The sequence below is a fragment of the Cydia fagiglandana genome, chromosome 11 (genome assembly GCF_963556715.1).
Source record: "Cydia fagiglandana chromosome 11, ilCydFagi1.1, whole genome shotgun sequence".
NCBI classification, from domain to species: Eukaryota; Metazoa; Arthropoda; class Insecta; order Lepidoptera; family Tortricidae; genus Cydia; species Cydia fagiglandana.
In genome coordinates this window covers 7,770,462-7,796,988 of record NC_085942.1, presented here as the reverse complement: position 1 = coordinate 7,796,988, position 26,527 = coordinate 7,770,462, and the positions used below count along the sequence as shown (strand labels likewise).

Below are 26,527 nucleotides of genomic sequence, written 5' to 3'. Positions count from 1 at the left end.
ACATATTGAACATGCAGTTTGTCCGTTCACCAGCGGAAACATGACCTAAAGTGCTTGGTAAATCCTTCCGCACTGCCAGGTATTTATTTTCTAGATTCTGTCTATTGTATTGAAATTATTATGCTCTTACGAGTATTTTAACAATCGTAGTACTAGTAGTATCTACTCATATGCCCATTTCCCACTTGGAAGCTTGTGCCATTTACACAGTCACAAACTCAGTCGGAGTGCACAAATTCAATAACAAATAGTTATATATATATTGTTCACTAAATGATTCTGTTCGAAACGATTGGATCGTAAATTAAATTGAATGAGTAGACATTTACCACCCAAATGGTTCTGGTAGGACCGTAAATGATCATACATGTAGATAAGTACTGTCTGAAATTAATAGACATGTTTTGTGCTAACGATTCTGGTAGGATCGCAAATTAATAATTATGAATTGTCTAAACGTTCTTGGTAAGATCACTAAGGTGCAGATCTATCATTTAAACGGTTCTGGTAGGATCACAATAGACGCGTTTTACCTACCAATAAAACGCATATTAATTTACTTACCTTATTCGAAGCTTATTAATTGAGATAGGCACGTCGTTTCCCGCCATTATATTGCTATCTCTTTCTAACTTATGGCTATATTTCGCTCTTTTTCCCCCCACCATTAGTGGACCACCACCTGGCAGTGGGGATGAGTTTCTACTTAAACGAAATTCCAGAATGGCTCGTCATTGGCTCGAAATTATTTAATGCCACCAGGCAGAGTTTACTCATAAGCTTCGAATAAGGTAAGTAAATTAATATGCGTTTTATTGGTAGGTAAAACGCGTCTATTAATTTGACTGTACCGTTATTCGAAGCTTATTAATTGAGACCTGTTTGTTATCGCCTGGTGGTGGTGAAAAAGAAGACGCCAATGTGACCTTATAATGTGATGATAAATCGGCAGGGCAGAAATGTATAAAACCTTGGATTCAGTTATAAATCATTTATTGCCAATTCAAATGAGCAAACATTATTGTTATCATCACAGTTTATGAAGAATAGATTAGGTTACCTATTATTTAATTGGTTCAAATAAGTGTGATACAGAATCAACAGTAGAGGTTACAGGCATTACTTCACGCCTATAAAACCGACAGAATGTATTTTCTGAGCGCCAATTACCACGCTCTAGAATGTCGTCTACAGGGAAATTATCCACCCAATGTTTTGATGCCACAGCAGAGCGAATGCTGCCTGGGGATGCTGTAATGCCTGCTTCCTTGAACAAGCTTTTTATCCAACCCGATATTATCGTTCGGGAAGCGCCTTTAACAACACCTCTCAGTGTAACAAATAAATCATATATATTGGCTAACTCACGCCTACGTTTTAATAAAGAAATAGTATGCTTCACCCAAAACACAGGATTTAAGTTTTGACAGTCAGGGTTCAGCAACAATTTCCATCCAGACTGCCTATAATCAGCGCAGTCCGTCTTAGACCCAAATGACGGCCAAAAAACAATAGCATTATCAGATTCAACAAAGTGCTGACAATCAATTTTTAACAATGTCAAATCATGGATTCGTCTGCCGGAGCAAAGAAGTAGTAGCATTGCAGTGTGCCTGGATGATTCGAAAGAACTTTCTAAATTAATTTTACATTTACTTAGATGGTCAAGAAGAATGTCTATATTCCAAATATATAGGTGGTTTTTGGCCGATAGGTTTTTGCAAAGCTATTGATTTAAGGACATGTTTAACAAGAATGTGTGAACTCAATAGCCCGGAATCCTCAGTATTACATAATGTTGACACTACTGATTTATAAAGTAATATAGTTCTGTACGAAAGTTTATGTATCAAATGAAGATCAGATAAATACTTCGCTAAGTCTGAACCTGATGGCTTCTTAAAGTCTACCTTATGACTAGTGGCCCAGAGGACCCACTTTTTCCACGCTATATCATAAGTTTTCCTGGTAGACGTACGCCAAGATTGTTCGAGCAATTTTAATTGATCTGGATTCCAGTCAGCTAGATTCTCTGACCACCCCCACACTTCCACACTTCTAGGACCATGTCCTGAACTTTCGGTGGAGGCAATCCCGTCGTGACGTCGATCAGGAACTTTTCCAGGGACCGTAGAGTGAACGGGGCTGCCAGAGCGCGTGACCTGATGTCCGCTCTCCAATAAACGCGACTCCATCGTGGAACTACTAGGAGATACACGCCCGTTGCTTGGTTGAGATGGGCTAGCACTTTCGGGACCAGGTAGGGAGGCGGGAACACCCACGCCAGGTTGTAATTCCATACTTGTGAAAACGCGTCGTGAAATAATGCCGTCGGATCGTTTTGGTCCAGTGAGGCATAGTTCATTACTACATGCGCCCTGCGAGACGCGAACAGATCGATCTGGGGAACACCCCATTTTGAAAATACTTTTTCTGTGGCTCCCGGAAGCAGATGCCACTCCGGAGTCTGACGCAACCGTGACAGGTGATCTGCATGGCTGTTGTATTTGCCCGGTATGTGAACTAAGTTTAGATGGATGCGATACTGTTCTAGGATGCAAAATATCTGGAATGTTAATTCCAGGAGTGGGTTCGATTTTGTTCCGCCCTGGTTGCGCAAGTAGGCTAGCACAGTTTTGTTGTCGCATTGCACAAGTACTGTAGAGTTGCTCAGGTACTGACAGTGACCTTCTAATACCCTTTGAACAGCTAGCATCTCTTTCTGATTGCAGTGCAACATCTGCTCCGATTTTGTCCAAAATCCAGTCAGAGCTTGATCGTCCAACTGTGCACCCCAGGCCAGGTCTGACGCATCCGTTGTTAAGAAGTGGGACGGTGGAGGCAGGTGGATTGGTGAAGGCGTGCGACAATGGTGCAACCACCACATCAAGTCCGCCTTCACCCTGTCGGGGATGGCAAAAGTCTCGCTCGAAAATCGCGGCACAGAGTTCAGAAGGTTTAGCAGGGCACGGTAGTTCAATCTTCCCCTTGGAACCGTAAAACTTGCGAAGTTCAAAAGTCCCACTAACCTCTCTAAATTTTTCCGGTTGGTTCTCGCAGCGGAAAGCATTTGTTGAATTTTGCCAATCAAAATAGGGATCTTTTCGTCCGGAAGTCTTTTCTGGTTTCTCCAGGCATCCCACCAGACGCCTAAGTATACCAGTGCTTTCTGGGGGGTCAATTGAGATTTTTGATAATTGATTAACCACCCTAGTGTTTCTAATTTCTTTAGGACCACTTCGACATGCCTGGCGAGCATGTTCTTGTCTTGGTGGGCAATAAGGAAATCGTCGAGGTATACTATTATTCTTATATTCATGTCCCTTAGAACCTGTGCTATCCAATTGGTAAAAGTCGCAAAGGTCTTTGGCGCAGTACTGAGCCCGAATGGTAAACAGGTCATCTGCATGAGCTCTTGGCCATAGATAAGGCGTAGAAATCGTCTGTGCGACGGGCTTATTGGCAGATGGAAGTACGCTTGGGACAGATCTATCTTGCATAGCCAGTCTTTCGGCTGAATGAAATTTGGCACGCAGTGCACGTTTATCAATCCAAAATTTTCGGTCATTACATACCGGTTTAAAGCCTTTAAATTGAAAATAGGCCGGGGCGAGCCGTCGCTTTTGGGCACTATAAACATCGTTGATATGAAGCTGGGAGACGGATCCACTACCTCTAGCACACCCTGTTCTTTCATCTGATTTATGATATGCGACATCTCGTCTGACTGTGGACATTTTAGGTTGTTGTCGAAACGGTTCGGGTAAACCAGAGGTGGCTTTTGTAAGAAGGGTATGCGATACCCCTTTAACATCTGTAGCACGTGGTCCGGTGCGTTCATGTTCTCCCATATGCTGTAAAACTGTGCCAGCCGGCCTGCCCTGAACCTCATGTCAATATTTACCTCTCTTATTGTACCTGTACCCCGCGGGGGAAGCTCCTCGTTTTCGAGCAATTCTAGGCTGATTTTGTGGCCTTTGTTGATATTGTCTTGACCGACGTCCGCGAAAGGAACCGCTGGGCCCAGCTTTAAATCCACTGTTATTATATCCTTGCGAAGGATGGTTATGATTGTAATTACCCCGCTGGGGCATATACGGCTGCGCGGCAGCATTTTCCTGGCATGCCTGAGCATTACATGTGAAAGTGTTGCTTGCTTGTGCGTGATTGCAATAGCCCTGCGAGGGCGCTTTGTGAGGCGCTGTTCCCTGCGAGGGAACGCCTGTAGTGCCCTCAAACTCATCTGTTTGCGAAACAGTGGTCTTTTTTAGAGGCCAGAAACACTTACGAACTCCACCATGGTGCTCAATCTTGGCTGTGAATGCTTCGGCGTTAAACAGCGACGAACTAGATGGCGGTATCTTGCGTATGGCCGCCTTAAGCAAAGGCTCTTTGATATGCTTCGTGATTCCATTTCGTCTCATGTTTATCACCTCGGCTCTGTGTCCGCAAACCAGTTGTAACATGTCTTCAGAGACTTTGAAAAGGTCACCACCTAACAGGACGCTATTTACCTTTTCACGAAAGCTATCGTACGAAAACTCTCCACCAGATTTAGTATAGTCAAGTATTTCTGCCACTGCAGCGTGCAGGGCTTCTTGCTGTTTTATCAAACAAAACGTAAGGGCGCCATACGCTTTGTCAGAATGCACTAAATGTGGATATGTGTCATACTGTTTAACCTCTTCGTTAACCTCCAAATCAGTGTAGCCCGGAGACCTACTGTAGATTTTCTGAGTTTCGGAATAGCGAATGTCATTCCAGCCTTTATCATCGAGGCGTTGCACTTCACGCAAAAGTTTTATTTGCTCCTCCGTAGCGTCGGGTATTGTTGGTTCCTTTAATTTGGTTCCGAGGCCCAAAACAAAAGGTTTAGATGGGCCCGGCTGAGGTTCCGCCTCGGTATAAAGTTCTCGACTGACATTATCCGAAACCACAGAATATGCATCACAATCATCGACACGAGCGTAATAGTTATCAGGATTAACAAGTGCTCGCAGCTCGTTTACTTGTTTGGTTAATGTATGGAGCCTGCGACGGGATGTTTTTCGGCCCCCCCTTTTCTTGCTGCGATAACGGCACTTGCGTTTCGAATCTGAATTCGACGAATCTGAGGAACTGGAGCAGTCACTGTCACTACTGCTTGACTCGCTAGACACATGCTTACGCCTTGTTTTAGAGACATCTGGTTTGTCTTCAGGCTTTCCTTCTACATCATCCATAATTCTACAATAAAAACTACAATTAGAATCGAACGGCAAAAACCGTTTAAATAATTATTAATTTTCCAATAAAAATGGAGGGTAGATTCGAAACCCTTTGCACCAGTACTAGAAAAGAATGAATAGCTACTCGAAGATTACTTACGTGAGTATGTTGTCACAAATAACCTTTTACTGTATTTGCTAGTACTGAAAACGAACTATAAAATTTTAATCTTATTATGCTCGCACTTGGAACGAGCTAATAGTTTTATAACGGATTTTATCAAAGCCGTACTTTTTGCTAGCACGACCTATCGCGGCGGGAAACGAGACGCCAATGACGAGCCATTCTGGAATTTCGTTTAAGTAGAAACTCATCCCCACTGCCAGGTGGTGGTCCACTAATGGTGGGGGGAAAAAGAGCGAAATATAGCCATAAGTTAGAAAGAGATAGCAATATAATGGCGGGAAACGACGTGCCTATCTCAATTAATAAGCTTCGAATAACGGTACAGTCAAATTAATGGATGGATACATATTGTTTGAACGGTTCTGGTAGAATCGCAACGAAGAGGCATGTAATATCTGAACGATTCTGGTAGAATCGCAACGAATAGGCATGAAATGTCTAAAGGATTCTGGTAGATCGCAACGTATAGACATGTAATGTCTGAACGATTCTGGTAGAATCGCAAGTATCGCAACGCACAAGTAGGCATGAAATGTCTAAAGGATTCTGGTAAATCACAACGTATAGGCATGTAATGTCTGAACGATTCTGGTAGAATCACAAATGAATAGACTTCTCTTTCCTTAAAAGACTTTAGTAGGATCTCAAACAAATGCTCTATTCTAGTTCTTGTCGAAGCTGCACTTTGGTAAGGCATTACTATCCACGAACAAGAAATACCTATGATACAGAAATATATACCGAAATGATTAAGAGGATTGAGAAAATTATTTTGAAAATGTCGAAACGGTTACTTCGGCTAATTAAGTTAATAAGGTTCTGTTGCATAGCATGATTTGAGGCCAAATCTCGATCAAGACATCATTCTTGTTAATGCACCTGACGATGCTTAGAGTCAAAAATCTCCAGGAGTGGCCATTGACGGTCGATGTTATTTAAACTAAAGGTCTTGGATGTTTTTTGACAGTAGACGTTCAGTCTGTTAAAATAAAACTACAGATGATTGAGCCTCTAAGTGATCCAGGTTGTTGAGAATACCAATAATCAGAAAGCTTGCTGCTGTTAACCGGCGGAACACTGAATATATTATCTTTCACTTCGGTGCTAACCGTGCAACGAAATCGGCGTCTACAGTCTTAGACGTAAAATTCTTCAACACCAGTTTGATGGTTGATGATTGATATAGTTTAAGGCACAGGTAAACTACCGGGCCCTCCTCACTAGGGCCACTACAAACAAGAAGAAGGGGGGGGGGGGCAGATATCATCAGCTGAGAAGAGAGAAGAGAAGAAAAGAGAGGAAAGAATAAAAGCCTCAACAGTGCTTTGTGATGTTATATACCTATGTCTAACTATAAATGTCCTAAGTACATCGTTTCCTGTTGGAAATAAATGAAATCATTTAAGACGTGTACTCGTGCAGTCGTTCTGTGTTGGCGTCATGGATACATATTCCCTTTTATTGTGCCTCTCTCAGCAGACAGCGTTCCAAGCAACAAATTTTTTCACGACTATAAAATCTGTTATTTTATTTATAACAGGATTAATACAGGTTATTTAAACTGGGGTGTAATGTTAACCTACCGATGGACAATAAAATTCTTATTTACGTTTTTATACCCCCAGGCGTCCCAGCCCAATAGTAAACATATAAATTGCATTTTGAAATAAAGGATCCCACGAGAATAACACTAAGTACCCAGACATGTATTGATAATTTCATTACAAATATAAAAAAAACTGTCAAACCCAAATTATAAATAATGGACTTTCTGACCACACAGCGCAAAAAATTTATATAAAATGTAAAAGGAAAACCTACATCAATGAAGCAAAATTTAAATTAGTTAGAGACTACTGTGAAGAGAACATAATAAAATTTATATCATGCATGTCAATTCTACAATATGAAGACGTTTTTAATACTAAAGATGCTAATGTAGCTTATAACAGTTTTATAGATGAATTTAGTCTCTACTATAATCTTTGTTTTCCTACTGTAAGACTAAGGATTAAACCAAGAGTTACTAATATGTGGAAAACAAAAGGGATATCTATTTCATGCAAAAATAAAAGAAAAACTTACCTTGACTTACACAAACAAAAAAACAACCTTAATTTAAAAGAATACTATAAAATGTACAGAATTATATTGAAAAAAGTAATTAATAGATCTAAACGAAATAGCAATATTAAATATATACACCGCAGTGAAAACAAATGTAAAGCAACCTGGGCACTCATCAATAGTATTACTAATAATCAAACAGACCCCAAAAACATAGAGGAAATAAAATGCAACAACCTTAAAATTACTGATCCATCGGAAATCGCAAATGCCTTCAATGATATGTACGTTCAAATGAATTTCGATGCTGACTTTAATAGCAATAATTATAATCATTTAACAGAAAATGTAACTTCATCTATATTCTTGTCACCTGTAACCGAAGAAGAAGTAGGGACAATCATTAGTACTCTGAAAAACAAGAACAGCACGGGACATGATCAAATTACAATACAAATTATAAAACGTAGCACTCCTTATATTCTGAAACCTTTAGTATATATAATTAACCTGTCTCTCGAGTATGGCATATTTCCTGATAGTCTAAAAAAAGCAGTAATAATTCCAGTCTTTAAACAGGGAGACGTAACAGATTCTAAAAATTACCGCCCTATCGCTCTACTACCAAACTTCTCCAAAATTTTTGAAAAAGTTATTTACACTAGGTTGATGTCTTTTTTTAACAAAAATAATATTATTGATGATGCTCAATGTGGATTTAGGAAGTATTTGTCAACTGCTCATGCTTTAATGAAAATAATGAAAGGCGTAGGAAACGAAATAGATGAAAAATCTCCTGCAGTAGTGCTCCTACTAGATATGTCTAAGGCATTTGATTGTGTAGACTATCAAACATTACTTAACATACTTGAGAAGGTGGGCATAAGAGGTGTTGCGCACAAACTTATTAAGTCTTATTTGCTGAATCGTGTACAAGCTACCCAAATAACATATTACGATAAAAGAGAAAAATGTTTTCAGTCAAAATTATCCACATTTTTGAACAATAAAATCGGAGTACCTCAAGGCAGCATCCTAGGACCACTGTTTTTTCTCATTTATATTAATCAATTCTCTAGAATAAATCCGCATCTCAGCACACTTTATGCAGATGACGCTTCTGTACTGATATTGGGAAAGGGACTAAGCAGATCTGAACACGAGGCAACGATAAATAAGACCCTAGAAATAATTATACATTGGCTTTCAACTCTTAATCTTAAAATAAATCTCTCTAAAACTAAATATATTCAATTCAGACCCCAACAAGCTAAACCAATTCAGCTGAATATTAATTACCAAGGTACCCAAATTGAAGAAGTTTCATCATACAAATTTCTGGGCGTCGTAATTGATAGTCATCTGAATTGGAAAAAACACATTCAGATGGTTAATAGTAAAATAAGGAAATTCTGTTATGGACTGCAAGTACTTATAAATGTATCAACCACAAAAACTGCAATTTTAGCATACTACGGTTATATTTATTCCATTCTAAACTATGGTATCATTTACTGGGGAAACTCAGTAAATGCCTCATCAACATTCATCCTACAAAAGAGATGTGTTAGAATTATTTTTGGATTGAGAGATGACGAGTCATGTCGGACTATATTCATGACCCAAGGTTTCCTAACCCTAACTAGTATTTACATTTTGCAATGCTGTATCTTTATCAAGAACAACGCCTCTGAATTTCATGTTAAACAAACAAACAGGCCTGTTAGAAATAAGTATTTGCTCAACTTACAAGTTCCTGACTCAAAATTGACAATAGTACGTAAAGGGATGTATTACACTAGTATTAAAATATACAATCATTTGCCAAACTACATCAAAATGATGTCAGGAACAACATTTAAAACTACATTAAAGAACATACTCATAAAAGCAAGTTTTTATAGTTTAAATGAATATTTTGATTATGATTATAATTTTAACGATCTCATGTAATAATTAATGTTCCTCTAAATGTAAAAATGTTAGATATTATTATAGGTATTATTCAGTACTGATGAGATGAAGGAGATGAACCTATTGCATGCTCTGACGGGTAGATTATGTGTTCTCATAAACATTGTAACATCTTTACTACTGTAAATGTACCATAATCTTGCAATAAAGACATTTTTGATTTGATTTTTGAAACAAGACTGATTTAAATATGAGTCATAAATTGATTTATTCGCAACATGGAATAATCTAGTTGACCTGACAGAGTTAACCTGCATAATTTCATTTGGAAATGACAAAGTAAGTCTTTAAAACCAGTCGTAACAGTGTTACATAGCAAAGTATATATAAATACCAATAATCAGAAAATTTTAAGCTAATATAACTGGTATAGGTTATACTGGTTAAGATTTGCTTTGAAGTGCCTAGGGTTCATACTGTTCATAGTAAACCAAGGAAATAAAATTGTACCTACACTTGAACTGTCATGAGCCATTACTTTAAATAATAGAGTAGGTACCTTAGCTTTAACCTATGTAGTGAAATAATTAGTTTTTGTTGTTAACCTTATCTGTGACAAGCCATAAGTGGGAAACAAACAACTGTGTTAATACTATTAAAAATAAATACAAACTTTATAATTATGTCAATATGGGAGTTTGCGAGATCACACATAATTATAGTAATTTTAGTACCCAACCTGTCATTGAGCTGTAGCTCAAGAAGTATCTTGTGGGTACATGTACAAATACATGTACATGTAAATTATTATCTTATCTTATGTACATCAAGTGATAGATGGTGATATAGACAAGTGCTCATAAGTGTTTTATACCGGTGGTTCAATTTTATATCCACTTATATATGTTATAATGTAGGTACCTATATTTGACAATTCGCGTTTTCTATTTGCATTTTTTCTGACAGCTCGAATACTGACGGAGGTTTTTATATAGGTACAACGTGGAAACACCCAGAGGTTTATGTATGGACGACGGAGAAAAATATAAATTAATTATTACTTGGAATTAACTGACTGTCGTTATAAGTTTCTGATTTTCTATAAATTTAAAGTTAACCTCTAACGTAATTGTGTATTACCTTATGTATTACGTAGTACCTTAACGGTTTAACCCGTAAATTTGGACAGTGGTGCGGAATTCGTAATTTTTTGGTATTTTGGTCTAGACGTCACCTAAATCTAATGCAGATATGAAAGCTAATTGAGAACCTAGCTGTTAACAATGTCTATTATAAATGGAATTTATAAATGATGTTTTCGATCACATTTCTATGCTGAGAAAATCGTTTATCGATCTGTTTGCGATGAGAGCTACCTGTTAGCTAAGTATATTGTTGCCTCTACAATTGGCTGGGTTCTGTATGGTCTTCTTGATTTTTCCCGGCTGTTTATGATTCGCAATCCAGTGTGATGAGACCTTATGATTATGGATTATTCTTGCAATAAGGATCTCTTGGCCGTGCTAATACTTACTCTGTTTGGGGATGCTGCTGTCTCACAAATCTTAATGAGTAAATAGACCTTCTAATTTTCTGCTATAGTCACCCTTAAGAACCCTATATTCTACTGATTAAAGGAAGGAACCTTTTTATTTCCTTGTACACTTCAGGTTAACGTTTTCTACTTAGCCTTTTGAAGGAGTTTCTGATAGAAGTGTACATGTAATTATAGAATATTGTCTTAAATTTTTTATAAAAAATGCAGTAGGTACAATGTTCAATTAATTCTACTTTAGTAACCAAAAAAATCGCATTAAAAAATGTTCAGAATTTACCTATAGACAGAGTATGCAGCGTATAACAGAGTTTTCATTAGACAATCCTAAAATCAAAATAATGAGTCAAGTATTAAGATAAATGTTGTTTTTAAACCTGATTTAGATTAATAAACCGGGGCTTTACACAGTTTTGGCTTTAAAATGCCATACCTTTTGCTGTTTGTTTTCACTCAGCTAGGGGATTATAGATCATCATTTTTTATGAAATAATTTTTCGTCTTTAAGCTAGTGCCTCAAACAGATCGTTAATTCAAGTTGTTTCTGCTTGAGTGGTGTGGACATTAAAAAATGCACGCCACACTCTATGCGACATGCATCTAACTTTTTATGCTGGACTAGGAAAGGTATTTGTTTTGATATTTAAAATAATCAAGATATTTAAAAATGAGATGTAGAATTACAACCAGTACTTATCCTGTACAATTCGGAAATATTTTAAGTTTTGCTATATCTGTTAGTAATATGAAGCCGCATTCAGTGCTGTATAGTTATTCAAATATTTTATGAAACTATATTTAATGTATGATTCTTTGTTTATTTATAAACCTTACCTACTGATTAAATATACCATTACCACTTGTATCTAAGTCTAATGTAGGTACGGTATAATAATAAATATAATAATTATGGAGAATAACATTCCTATCTTCTTGCCCGTAACTCCAACCTCTGAACATCTATAAGTGAAATAATATATGATATGTCTCGGGCTAGGCATATCGTATAATTAAAAGATTAAACGAACTTACCTGTAAGTGAAGTTCTATCTGTATTATACGATATGCCGAGCCCGAGACAGGAGGCACCCTCCCTCCCTGTACATTCCTGACAGTAATGTTTTTCCCGTTTATTGGAAGTTGGAGTTCACAGGCAAGGCTCAGTGATTGCAGGGGTGCTCTAAAAGTAATGAAGTTGTCAGCGGTGTCATCGAGTTTTAAGTTTTTATTTGCGGCCAACTCTCTGAATATCACGTGAAAAGGTGGCTTCTTCAAGTGAAATAATATATGATATGTCTCGGGCTAGGCATATCGTATAATACAGATAGAACTTCACTTACAGGTAAGTTCGTTTAATCTTTTAATTATAAACGATAATTCGTGACTTTTATTTTCTTCTAATTGGTAGTAAGTATTTAACCTTAGATAATGTATAGTAAGTAGTGCAAAATCGTTTTGATAACCAAATCAAATAAGTATGTATTATACTTACCTCCATTCCAGAATATTTTATTATTTACTTCTTAATGTTATCAAAATGATCTTTGGTTTTTTTGCTATTACATACTCTTTTTATCAAATAGAAAAACCAATTGTTACCAAATTGTATTTTCTGTATTTGTTATTCTTTTAGTCGTTTTATTTATTACCGTTTTATTTTTTGTTTAATACGAATTAAAGTTCCTCGCGGTTTTGCGACGAGTGGCGGAAGACAGGGGAGGCCTTTGTCAAGCAGTGGGACACAATCTAGGCTATTAAAAAAGTATATTAAATGAAGATGATTCACCTAAATTCAGCTTAACCTAATTAATATTCTTACATTTGGGGAATAGTTAGTTTATTCAGTCTGGGCACAGAATACATAATAGTACTAGGTACAGAAGACTCACTCTCTAACAAAACGCGTCTGTTACGATCAGCACAGATACGGCCGCTAGGTGGCGACAGCGCCACGCGCGGTATATGGCAAACCCCAAAATTGGGGTCGAACGGATGTACTTTTAGCTACCAGTAGCAAAGCGACGAAATCGCGGAGTGAGACACGCCTGGTCTGGGTAGGTACAATTTTGTTTTTTTATTTGAAGTTTTCGCTTAACTACCGTTACAATATCGATATTGGTCTCTGCCTTCACTGCATGGCCTATTTCGCGATGCTGATAGCGGAGTAATGACCACTTAGTACGAGTTGCATTTCTCGGTTTAGCCTCGTCGAATATAAACGACTTCCGATTTAGACCTCCTTGCCTTCATTCGTGAGGTTTCCAGCTTTTATTCAGCTTCTATTATTAGTTGGCATAGCATGTGATGTTCGATCGAAATGAAATTTAACTTTACATCGGTAACGTAGCCGAAAAGGTGGTCATGGTAACTCTAAATGATAGGTCCATTAGATACTATAAAACAACGCCGGCCAAAAGCTCTGAACTATGGTTAATTGGTTAATAACCGGGCAAGTGCGAGTCGGACTCGCGCACGTAGGGTTCCGTTTGTTGAATGGGAGCCCCACTTATTTATTTTATTCTGTTTTAGTACTTGTTGTTATAGCGGCAACAGAAATACATTATCTGTGAAAATTTCAACTGTCTATCTATCACGGTTCGTGAGATACAGCCTGGTGACAGACGGACGGACAGCAGAGTCTTAGTAATAGGGTCCCGTTTTACCCTTTGGGTACGGAACCCTAAAAACGAACTCGAATCATAGGCCACTTGAATAGATATCTTCGTTCAGGTGTGATGTGACTCTTAATGAAAGTGGGAGTTCTAAGGCAAAATATTTATATAAATGGAAGAAAATCTCAGACATTAACAAGGAAGAAAATTGGTACATATTGATATTTAATTACATACTATTGATATGTAATACTCTAAAAGTTTTACAACTGTGTACTGAGTCCAGTAGGACTTAGGAGTAGTTGGGTGGTTTTACGGTAGTCCCAAGTAGTCCTCTAAGTATCTGACAGTGTCAGTCGTTCATGAAAATATATCAATAATAGACAAATAAATACTAAAACTGGTTGTTCTAAAAATGTATTGACCCAATAATCATATTTATCCCATATACAAGAAGAAAGCACGATATTATACCTAACTAAATTTAATCCCCTCTCATAAAAGTATTAATAATACTATAAATTTAAAAATTTTATTGTTTTGTAAGTGTTTTTATATTTTACTTTTATATTCATATTATAAAACCCTAGCCTAAGAAGAATGATGAATAAAGAGATACTATAAATTAACTTAGAATTAAAAACCAATAATAAATTAGTACAATATTAAATTTCTATTATTACCTAATATTATTATTCAAGATAGTAACTTATTTAATTTAAATATAAATGATTAATATAATATAGTACGGTAAACCTACTTACGGCGATGGTAAAAGAACCGGATACTCGAACGAATGAAAGTGGTACTACTTAAATCGTGGTCAACTTTATATGATTGATTCCACTTACTGCACTGTCACTTTCAATGCACTCCGTTAACTCGCACTCTTAACTACTCACGTTAAAAACATTCTCCTATTTACAATTATTGTTTAATAATAATAACATCTTGCAAAATTGTTGATAAACTTACTGTGAGTATTTATTGTTCCCGCCAACAAACTTTTTATTTCATTTCGGAGCCGATTCGGCGCGGGAAAGAAACCGGACTGCCGCGGATTTTGTTTATTTTTTAATTTTAATTTTTTATTTTCTGTGAACAAAGGATGTGTTCGCGGCGCGGAGGTCGCCAGTGTTGTGGCTTGTGGTTGATAAACGGTTTATTTTAAGTGATTTTATTATTGCTTAGCGAAGTCCGCTTCGGAAGCATTATCGGGTTTTTGATAAAGGCGCGCGCGCGAACGTTGAGCGCGGTCCGTTCTGATTGGCCGACTGAACAGCTAGCGCCCTAACAAAGCGATTTGGCGGGAGATCCGCTTCTGTTCTGTTATGCCTCTTGCCGCTACTGCGAGTTGCGTCTACGTTCAAGGAACCCCATAGCATAGCCCCAACTTTCAAAATGTATTAAAACTACAGGATGATTCATGAGACGTGAGCAGCACTAATCCTACACACTCAGTAACTGATAATTGATCGATCACCGTCATATTTAGGTGGAACAACCACACTTTATCCTATTTTTGGTGAGGGCAAATTTAACTCTCTAATCATCCTGTATATACATGGATGGATTTTATGGTGTTTAATGTTTTTTATTTTAGTTTCAGACATTAGAGGAATTAAAATGCATGAATTTAATGTAGATGTAGCTACATGTAGTTTTCTTCGACGGCGAGATAATTGTCACGAGACATAGGAAGGCGTAACTAATTGACCCCGTTAGACACCATGATAAACATCATGAGCATAGTTTTAGTAGTTTTATTTTTCTACCGTTTGTGGATAGGTTTGTGTCACTCTGTCACCGTTGAATTATAAAACTTACCTATAGGGACTTGCCGTCTTCAGGAAGAAAGTCCGTCGGAACAAATAGAAATTCATTTTAATTTCCTGATCTTAATTCATACGCCATTTTGCGTGTTAAATAGTCTATTTCAATATTAAATGATTTTACAAACCCTTAGATTAAAAAAGTGAAAAGTAAAAAAAACAAAGAATGAAGTGCAGAAGTTTTTTTTATGCATCGAAAAATTTTTGGCCTTGGCCAGTTGGCTGACTTGGACGACCTACTCCGTAGAAAAAAAATGTTATTTACGATACAAGTGCGGAAAAGAGGAAATTCGAAAGGAGTGGCGATAAATCAAAACACGACCGAAGGGAGTGTTTTAAATCGATACGAGTTGTTTTTGGTGTAAGTGTGAATGCGTTCAAATTCTGCGGTCCATGTTCGTTAAATAGTACCAGAATAAACTGCAAGTACATATTGAACATAAGAAAAAAAATAACGCAGGGCCTTCTTTGGCGCAGGTAATAAATAAAATAAAAATAAATAAATATTATAGGACATTCTGACACAGATTATTTATTCAAAATAATTATTAAAACTACATGATATCCATGTACCTATTTCGTTTGAACCCATTCCTAAATTATTAAACCATAACACCTAGCCAGTGATGTCCAAAGAGTGCACCGAACCGGGATCAGTTCGATATTAATAGGTAAGAACACGAATAGCCCTTCCCTCGTGACGTCAATGGCAAGACAAGCCAAAATCGCCTCTTCGGATTACAGAAATGGAACACCCCACTTTTAACTCTTTAAAAAACTGTGTCAAAACTATAAAAATACACTGTGGTCTGTCTTTCTTCCAAAGCGTTTTGAAATACATTAAGATGTGCCTTTGTTGTGGTTTGGTAGGTGTATAAAGATGTAAAATATAGCAATTGGCTGGCTATCAGGATTTCACTCTAAACTTGCATTTTTGACCTTTCTTGTGTCTGGGAAAACGACCTCCTAGCAAATTATGCACATAACTATTCAATAATACCTACATAACATTAATCAAATGGCTTCTCTTCATGTGTTCACTGCATGTTGTACTATTTTGACAGTTGCAACGACATGACACAATTAGTTAGTGAATGAATGTTGGCCAAAACAAATTGATATAAAGACGGATGGCTTCAGATGCATTTGAGATGCCAGCCGGCCGCACCAACCACAATCGGCTGTAAGTAAGCGTCAGAATGTCGGATGGACCTCCAGAAATGTTGAAGAACCCTATAGTTCGTTTTTTTTAGCATTAGAAAGAACTCCACAGAAGTAAGCGTACAGTTTTTATCAGGCTCTTTAATTGTTAATAATTATTGAATTATCTAATGTAGCACGGTTAGTACATATAATTTACTTCAAATTATTACCGCTAAAAGTGCCGGATTTGGAACCACAAGCTTACTTCTGCGAAGTTCTTTCTAATGCTAAAAAAAACGAACTATATCCGTTTTGAAACTTTTGAAAGACCTATCCAATGACACCCCACATCATAGGGTTAAAGCGGAATAAAAACTTTAAAAAAATGTAGCGGAGGTAAGGTAACTTAGTAACCCCTTTTTAGGGTTCTGTACCCAAAGGGTAAAACGGTACCCTATTACTAAGACTTCGCTGTCCGTCCGTATGTCCGTCCGTCCGTCTGTCACCAGGCTGTATCTCACGAACCGTGATAGACAGTTGAAATTTTCACAGCTGATGTATTTCTGTTGCCGCTATAACAACAAATAGTAAAAACAGAATAAAATAAAGATTTAAATGGGGCTCCCATACAACTAACGTGATTTTGTTTTTTTTTTGCTTTTTTTTTGTTTTTTTTTTTTGCATTATGGTACGGAACCCTTCGTGCGCGAGTCCGACTCGCACTTGCCCGTTTTTTTTTATTTTGTCGGTTTGATTGATTTATGTATCGAATGCTAAAATAGCAGCACTAACGATCACGGAGCAAAGCCGCGGACAGGCAGACAGACGGACATGACGAAACTATAATGGTTCCTAGTTGACTATGAAACCCTAAAAAGGTCCACCGGTCATTCTGAAAGTATGTGGGTGTATCTTCAGTGTACCTCTGAGTACCTTTAATTGACATCCTTCACACAAAGTGATACATTTTGCATAACTCATTGCATTTTGCTTTATAAACGTAACAAAGTGGCATTAAACGGCGATCCCGTTGCAGTGCCCTTATCTGGCCCCATTATCACCGGTCCCGTTACTGCACCGTGGGACCATGGTGCGAACACCATTGTTTTCCGTGCTGTTGCTACGCGAATCTGAACTTTAAGATCTGGGATTAAGGTTTATACGTAAAGTCAGTGTTTAATCCTAATAGACAACGCGAGCTATAGATGCATCTAAGAGCGCTATAACTTTCGGGGCTACCGCGAAAACCGAACTTTGCAAATTGCGGGGATCTTTCTCTTTTACTCCAATGAAGGCGTAATTAGAGTGACAGAGAAAAATGCCCGCATATTGCGAGCTTCGATTTTCGCGGTTATAGCCCAGTTTACACCACGTTCACACTTGATAGTCTTGATACTTACCTAGGTACGGCCCAATTCTAATAATGCTTATAAAAATAATGTCACAGTGATACGTTACCGATTACCGATCTTTCAATATAAAGTGACGGTTTTCATTGACGAAATGACATTTTTGGTACTGACAGATCGGTAACACATCTTATAATTATAACCATAGTTCGAATTGGGCTGTTAACTCACACTCCCCTTTCCTCAGGCTCAGCCACCACAGAGGCGCAGGTCAGGGCCAGAACTCGTGGACTTTCTGTGCGGCATTTGGGACCCTACACACAAATATATAGATAGTCAAGGAAATCTTGTCAGTAGAAAAAGGCGGCAAATTTAAAAAATGTAGGCGCGAAGGGTTATCGTCTCATAGAAAATTTTATTCGCGCCTTTTTTCTACTGACAAGATTTGCTTGACCAAGTATGTATATCTATGTAATATGTATGATGGCTAGGTACCTATCACTATTAGTCAGAACTTATAATCTTATCTCTTTAAAGTAAAACAACAAAAGATTTCAATTTCTTTTGTCTCATTGTACATACTTGAAAAGATAAGATGAAAAGTGCGATAACAAATTTTGTTTTCTTAGGGCTACCTACGCCATTCACTAATCCGGGGTTAACCGGTTATACCTGGCGTTACCATGGTTACCAATACCTTTATTTTGACACTAGGTTGGGTTAACGGTTTAACCGATTAACCCCGGGTAAGTAGAATGGTGCAAGTGACCCTTAAGACTCCAAGTTTCGACCTAAATTCTTAATACTTTTAAAGACCGTCATTGATTTAGCTCATCCATACCCTTTCCCGGTTACATACCAAAAGACCAGGGGGTCTCCTCGGATCCTATTCAACAACCGACCCTTTTTACGAAAGCTTTTCTCATCTGGCCTATTAACGAAAAGCAATTAAGAAGAATTTTATGTTTTCAGGCTTTCCACCACCTAAATGCTACCAATAAATATACTTACCATACCATACTGATCATACTACCGTTGACGCTGGTGGTTACGGATGCTGAAGGCAAAAGAAATGAAGGAGTATTCGTTTTTAATCACTGTCCCTATAATTCTTAGGAATGAGACCTAACAATGCCTTACTCAGACTGTAACTATTTCTTACTGATAGCAAATCAATTGCTATTGTTCTAGCCACCATTATTGACCTACGCTGAAGTGTGTGAACTGTGAACAATTAACAGCTAGCAAAAGTCTTGTAGTAGCTAACAGTCAACGTTGCGATATGCTATTGTATTCATACAAGTGTGTTTTCTTAGGGTTGGAACGTGGAAGGTCACGTGATTGACGTCTAGCAATGTGGGTAAAGCTGATGTGGGTTTAGTGGGTCTCAACATTTTCTTGCTAAGAGAAAGAAATGGGAGTCCCATATAACCTCCGACTTCTCTCTGGGTCATAGGCGGTGTGCGTAACATCGTTTTGTTAAAAAAAGGTCCGCTGTATCACACTCACTGCCTACTTAATTTTAGGAACCTATATTTACTCAAATGCACAGACAGCTAAGAGGCCATTGTAAGGGCCTTTCATCACGTTTTATTAGGTTGAATCAGGACAACGAGGCAATTGAGCTGAACCTAACTTTTACCAGACCGAACTGCCTCGGTCAACGACCTTAATCGTCACATTCGTCACATGTATTTTACGAATGACCAATGTAACTTCAACTTAAGACCCGTCACAGCTATGCGGTATCGAAAAAGAAACTTTCACTGGTTGTTTGATACGATTATTCGGCTAGTGACAGCAGTAATATCAAAGATTACTTACGCCTACCACATAAGACCAGATATTGCATAAACTACAATTGAATACAGTTAGTAGGAATCTACAGTTCAAGTTAGGATGGAAATCAGATTCCAAATGTGATGTGAATTTCGTAATGCGTGTGTGAAAGTTAGTTTTAGGTATCCTATGCTTGCGAAAGCTGTATTTAATAGATTTAACCTCGTTAGGTTTTTTCGTGTATATTACCTATACCTAATATTTAACGGATTATACCTAGTGACTTAGTATTTGTTCACACATCTTACGGTTGCTACTGCTTTTGTTTTAATTCAGTTCACAAAGTTCTGTAAGTATAAATACACATAATATTTCTAAGCTTATTAAAAGCAGAAGTTTTCCTCTTGAGTTCCAGAAACCAAAACGTATTGTTATTGAATTCAGAACCCTCTATTTATTAAATAAAAGCTCAACATAAAAAAATTAATACGTAGATACATTGTTTTGTACACCCTGTAAAAATGTAAACCCGTTGAGAATTCCATAATAAATATTAAACCGGCGATTTTCTTCCGTAAAAAAGCAATAGGGTACCTACATCCGGTAATTGAATGTCTGTATAAAGTCCATTTGGTTCACAACGGTGAAAGTTAGATCTAGCACCAACAATAGCGAAAGTACAACTTTGTTCATTGTTGAGGCACAGATTGAGGTAGGCTGCGTATGCGTAGTCTGTCCGGTCGTCGTCTTTGTTAAAGAAGCAATTGTTGCGAAATGTTGTCGTTGTGTGTTTACTTTGTTTGACATAGATGTATCGTGTGTAATATAGACAACGGGATGAGGTATTTTATTTTGGGGAGATTATTCAGCAACAGTGTCGGATTTAACAATATACAATTTAAGAAGTTTCTTAGGGCAAGGGTGAGGGTTCCCAAGGGCCGTGGCGTTGTCTTGAGAATGACTCATGTAGCATGCTAGACTCACGACTTTCAGATTAAAGGTCGCATAGATATTCTGAAGAATTATGACATAGATAATTATATATATATATACTCCAGCTCATAATTTAAAATATTTAATGTACCTAATTGTCTTATTGTATTTGGCCTACAAACTAAGTTAGGTACAAAAAACTAGGCATTCATTATTTCATATTTCGATCGATGACTAAATGCAAAAACTAACCTTGAAAGTACATACTTGGCACATACCAAATAAATGGCTTCCTACACCTATTAATAAAGATTTGTGACTGATTTGTATGCATTGCGTGACAGGATATTGATGGTTCCTAAGTAGAAAGTATTCTTTATTTCCTTATTTATTCGAATAACGATAAGGAACGACAAAAAAGTGTTCCGTAACTCTTAGCCCCCATTTGCACGACAGCTTTTTCAACGCGCGTTAAAAAAGCGCTTGAATCAGTCCGCACTCTAAATTCCATTTAACGATTGGTCGGCTTAAAGTCGAAAATCCAACAACGCTTGATAAAAAGCGCCACCGCTGTCGTGTGAATACATACAAGGCTATCCATTTGTGTCATTCAAACGCTTTTTTAACGCGCGTTGAAAAAGCTCCCGTGCGAATGGAGGCTTACGGTGGTACAGTCACCTGTAATAGTTAATATGTTATTACACTTGGAAGGCCGCCTAAATATGTGACACGTACGCTCTTATGGCTCTACAAATAAGACCGTATCATTTTTTGTGGCCTTAGTTGTGTCATATCATATACTGTTGGTGACTGTACAACACGGTGGTACAGTCACCTACAATATAATATATTACCAGGCGTGGCTCACTCCGCGATTTTGTCGCTTTGCTACAGGTACCTACTACCTAGCTAAAACTACATCTGTTCGACCCCAATTTTGGGGTTTGCCATAAGCCGCGCGTGGCGCTGTCGCCACCTAGCGGCCATATCTGTGCTGACAGACGCGTTTTGTTAGAGAGTGAGTCTTCTGTAGCTAGTACTATTATTTATTCTGTGATATTACTCTTCGAAGGCCGCAAAAAAATATGTGACACGCTCTTATAGCTCTACAAATAAGATCGTGTCAGATATTTTTGCGGCCTTCGTTGTGTAACGTAACATAAAAACTGACTGTACCTAAAAACGGATAGTAGTTATTGTCACTTCTTTCGCTAATCAAAATTGACTCTTATCACAGAGCGAGACAGTTGATTATAGTCGTGTATGTGTATCTTCTTTAGTAGTTTGTGTTATAATCTATACTTACTAGAGAAAATGGTCCGAAAGACTACTAGAACAAGGCTTTGTCCCTTAGCTATTACTGTTTGTCCTTGTCACAGTCTCATATACATATTTTTTAATTCCCCACCGTAAATATATTATAGTATGCTTTATGGTGGGCAACAAAAAAAATTGACCAATCATACTGTCGTATTGCGTATGTTTTGTCCCTCACGGACGCACGCGTATAGCGCGTCTATAGGATTCTACCATCTATGTTTGGTTTCTGTACAGTGTACGCAACATAGAGGTACAATAATATAGAGATGAAACGGGGGAGGGGCCAGGCCAGACGACCGAACGAGATGCACTTATGGAGCTTTCAGTAGGAGTAGCAGAGAAAGCCGTATTATTGCTTGTCCTTGTCTCACTTTTTGTTTGTTCCCCACCATAAATTTAGTATGGTTTATGGTGGGCAACAAATAACCCGACCGAATTGCGTAGATTGGTTTTAGTATGTTGTGTTTTTAATATTGTCGCATTGCGTATGTTTGGTCCCTCACAGAGGATAGGATATTTTCTATAGGATGCTACCTTCTATGGTACGCAATGACAGGTGGAAACGGGACGTTGCTCTATGTTATGTGCTCTACACGTGCTATCTCACTTGCACATGTCATTCCCTACGGAAAATTCCTTTAAAATGCACCACCTAGTTAAAATAAAACTGAAAAATTATCTCACCTATAATAAAACCCAAATAATATTTACAGTTACTTAACGTATTGTAAACCACTTGTAAAGACGTTATATATTTATAAAAGGTGGTTTTTATTATGACAGGTCGCAATCAATACCTGCGTGGAACGGATTGTCGTTGACATAATAATGTTGCCAGGCTAAAAATAAATTTTCTACCATACTTGATATTTTCGTGCAAAAATGCTTAGAAAAAAATCGGATAAATTTAGTAGGTTTCCGTCAGTAGAAATAAGCGGCAAATTTAAAAAATGTAGGCGCAAAGGGTTATCATTCCGTAGAAAATATGACACAAAATTAGAACATAATTGCATAGTTGTTTTTTTTTTCAAACACAAACAACTTACTTGTCAATAGAAAAAGGCGCGAAATTCTTATTTAAAGAATAAGAATAAGAAACCATTTATTGCAACACAAAAAGCATACAGGTTACCAAATATAATAATTATTTTCTATGGCAGATCAACACTTATTGAAAATTTAAATTTCGCACCTTTTTCCACTGACAAGTTGGGTGGGTTTCAGTCATGAATCTAGTATATACATAACTGGATCTGGCATGAGGGGTGGGGGGAAATTACCGAAAGGGATAGTCTTATGTATCTTTCAGTAAGAGTAGCAGCGAAAGAGCCAATAGTGCTTGTCCTTGCCATTCTCACATTTTATTTTTTGTTCCCCACTGTAAATTTAGTATGGATTGTATTGGGCAACAAATAAATTCGAACAATCATAGTGTTGCATTGCGTATGTTTTGTTCCTCACGGTACGCGTATACCACTTCTATAGGATCCTACCTTCTATGGTTTCAGTAAGTATAGTAGTTTTGGCTGTCAGTTCATTAGTAAAAACTACTAAAGCTTCAGGTTACTTGTTAAATGGCAACATTTAGATGTTCAGGGGTCTCATAACTCGTGCGTGACTTTCCATCACTATTTTTTTTGTTTTGTTTAACTTGAACTAAAATTTTAAAATGTATACTGTCTCAAAAGGACCCAGCAAAATTGTAGCTAAAACACGAAGAGGTAATAATTATCCTATATCATATCCCCGTATGCCCTTTGCGGCATTGCGGTATTCTCGTGACATACGGCGATATCATTTTGTATATTTTGATTTGCAGGTCTATCACAGAACTTGGAAAGACTAGATAGCCGCAAAGACAATAATAGGAAATCATCAGAATCTGATAATGGAGAAATTATGAGGTACGTGAAAGTGTTTTTTTGACAGTGTTTTAATGTTACCAAATATTTCATCAGTGTTTTTACATAACCTAATTGGAATCGCCGTGTTTATTTCCGTTTTTATAAGGAAACCTGCTTTATAATCACTGAAAACTTGTGGAAAAGTATCTTATAGCATTCTAATAAGACGATTTGGTCTTATAATTGTTTCACAATGTTTGTTTGCATTGATTTCAGTATGCCCAAACCAGTATTTCATTCCAATGGTAAAAAGACAATACACCAAAGAATACAACACCACGTGATAACCCCACAGCACGAGGAACTCATCAGGTTTATTAGTGAAAGTGAGTTTTATTTAAAGATTGTAGACATATAGAAGTATAAATCAATATCTTGGGCGATATTTTTGAAAAGAGAGCTCATACTTTTATAACTAATACGGGACTTAATCGCGTAAAACTTACGATTGTTTATGATCTGAGCGGCTACCGCGAAAACCAAAATTCGCAAATTGCGGGGATCTTTCTCTTTTACTCCAACGAAGGCGTAATTAGAGTGACAGAGAAAATTCCCCGCAATTTGCGAACTTCGATTTTCGCGGTTATAGCCCTGCCGTTTTGAACGTGACGTTACGTTCGTGGTCACAGGCAGACTTCCAGCCAGGAAGTCCCATGTTAGTTATAAAAGTATGAGTGAAAATTGTGTTAGTTTAAATCAATATAAGGGAGCTCATGGTGATTTCGAAATTACCTAATATCCTCTTTGCTCAACCCAATCAATTTTATTAGTTTCTCAATGCTGTTAATGAAATCATGCATAACAATTATAGATTATTCATTCAGCATTGAGACGGAGGAAACGAATATTCTTATGGTAATTAATTACACACTTTTGCTTAGCTTTATCCATATATTTGTATATGCAATTCAAATCTTGTAACTTAAATTTGAACCGTATTGCATTCAAATAGTAGAAATTTGGCCTTCTACTGTAATAACATCAAAGTTTTGAGTGCAGGAACAAACTGTAAAAACAGAAATCATTTTAACATTTCTGAGCACATTTGAAGCTTACTGCCTATTTCTGTACATAGTTTGATCATTATTTTACAATTAGCAAAATTATAAATACACGAAATCATTCCCGCACACTAATCCTTGTTATGTGTGCTGATGGCAACATAACAAGGATTAGTGTGCGGGAATGAAATCAAGTTCAATTAATTCTACCAAGATTTTCCTCCATTCATATATTTTCCTTTTCTTGAACATATCTTGTCCATTTCAGCTTGGACACAGTCAGCGTACGGAGATAGTGAGCCATCAACACCTACAACCTCAATTGGTAATTAATTTTTATTGATATAATTGCAAAAAGAAGACTTAGTATAAATCATTTGGCACTAGCTACACTCATTGGAAGAAGAGTAACACATGTGTTTTAAAATTTATGGAAAGTCATTAGAGTTTAGTTTAATTTGTTTAGTAAACTTTCCAGCTTATCCCTTCAACCTCATTAATATAATTAATGTTAAAATAACCTGGAAATTTTGGAATACACTATAACTCAAAAAAATTAAACTCACCTTAACACATTCAGGTCCAAGAAACCGACAGTCGGGTACACTGTTTGTAGCGACTACACGCAACATACGGCGAAAACGTGGCTACGCGCTATGAGCGTAACCCGCAATAAATTTAATAATTTGTTTAGTAAACTTTCCTGCTTATCCCTACAATCCCAGTTATAATTTATTTTAAAATAAGCTTGCAATTTTAAAATAAACTATAACTCAAAAAAATAAACCCACCCTCAATGAAAATATATTTCAACACTTCCAGCATCCGGCAGCTCATCACCGGTGCCCCCCTCCAACCTGTACTACCAGGACGACCCCAGCCCCGTCCTGCAAGACTTCAAGCCCTTCGACCTGGAGACGTGGTGGGGCAAGCGCCTGTTCCAGAACATCACAAACTCCCTCTGAGCTGCAGACGGACGGAACATCTTAGTATGTTAGCGTAAGTCACAATCATGTACAGTTTACTAAATTTTTCTACAATGTTACAAGCTCATGCGGTGCTTGATATGTGCTGAGAAAGTCTATTTATAGATCTGAAGCGATGCTGAAAACTGTTTTTCACCACACCATCCCAGAGCAAATATTAAATGTAAAATATCAAACAAAACCAGACCAAATTAAATTCAATTTTTTATCATCATCCTTTAAAAGTCAATTCTACCATGCTAACATAAGAAAACAACTCAAAATTTGCATTTGATTACTTTGCATCGCATGTGAATTACTGATAGTAAAGTGCAACTTTGCTATCCGTTTTTGAAGTGTAAAGTAAGCCTTTCCGAGCTGGTGTGGTGAAAACTTTCTTAACTACATTGCACTAAACAAATGCTACTTCTCCTTTTCCCCCTAATGATTTTTGAGATTTTAGGTTTAAAAATTGGATATCATGTAGAGTTAGAGCGAGATAAGTCTGCAGCGATTTTGATAGCCCAGACTGTGCAAGTGTTATTTTAAAAGTCAAAAATTTTATAAAATTATGATGTATAAATAGCACTCGCACAGTCTTTGCTGTCTAAATCTTGACTTGATCTAAGTGATGAAATGTGTAAAGAGAAAGAAGATGTATTGTGACATAGACATGTTTTAAATAGACTTCCTCATCATGCATATTTCTGCATAAGTATTGTAATACGTGCAAGTAGCTTTATAAATACATTAAACTTT

General features: G+C 37.2%; 2 protein-coding genes across 2 annotated transcripts in view; one reads left to right on the top strand and one right to left on the bottom strand.

Moving 5' to 3' along the window:
- Positions 1-14,870, bottom strand: part of LOC134668849 (chitooligosaccharidolytic beta-N-acetylglucosaminidase-like) — a 52,586-nt gene extending 37,716 nt beyond the window's left edge. Inside the window, exon 1 of the mRNA XM_063526319.1 lies at positions 14,518-14,870. The gene's annotated coding sequence lies outside the window, so the exon portion shown is untranslated. The remainder of the gene's footprint in view (positions 1-14,517) is intronic.
- An 8,603-nt stretch (positions 14,871-23,473) lies between these two features.
- Positions 23,474-26,306, top strand: LOC134668519 (MAPK regulated corepressor interacting protein 2). The gene is made up of 5 exons (XM_063525965.1): positions 23,474-23,619; positions 23,718-23,802; positions 24,019-24,128; positions 25,072-25,128; positions 25,626-26,306. Exons 1-5 carry the CDS (start codon positions 23,568-23,570, stop codon positions 25,766-25,768), a joined length of 447 nt encoding a protein of 148 aa, XP_063382035.1. The 5' UTR covers positions 23,474-23,567; the 3' UTR covers positions 25,769-26,306.
- The last annotated feature ends 221 nt before the right edge of the window (positions 26,307-26,527 follow it).

Bases quoted from the DNA above. Each gene is read 5' to 3' on its own strand.
- LOC134668519 (XM_063525965.1), top strand. From the start codon at position 23,568: ATGTATACTGTCTCAAAAGGACCCAGCAAAATTGTAGCTAAAACACGA. The intron at 23,620-23,717 runs GTAATAATTATC...TTTGATTTGCAG, and splicing joins TGTAGCTAAAACACGAAGAG to GTCTATCACAGAACTTGGAA. The intron at 25,129-25,625 runs GTAATTAATTTT...CAACACTTCCAG, and splicing joins AACACCTACAACCTCAATTG to CATCCGGCAGCTCATCACCG.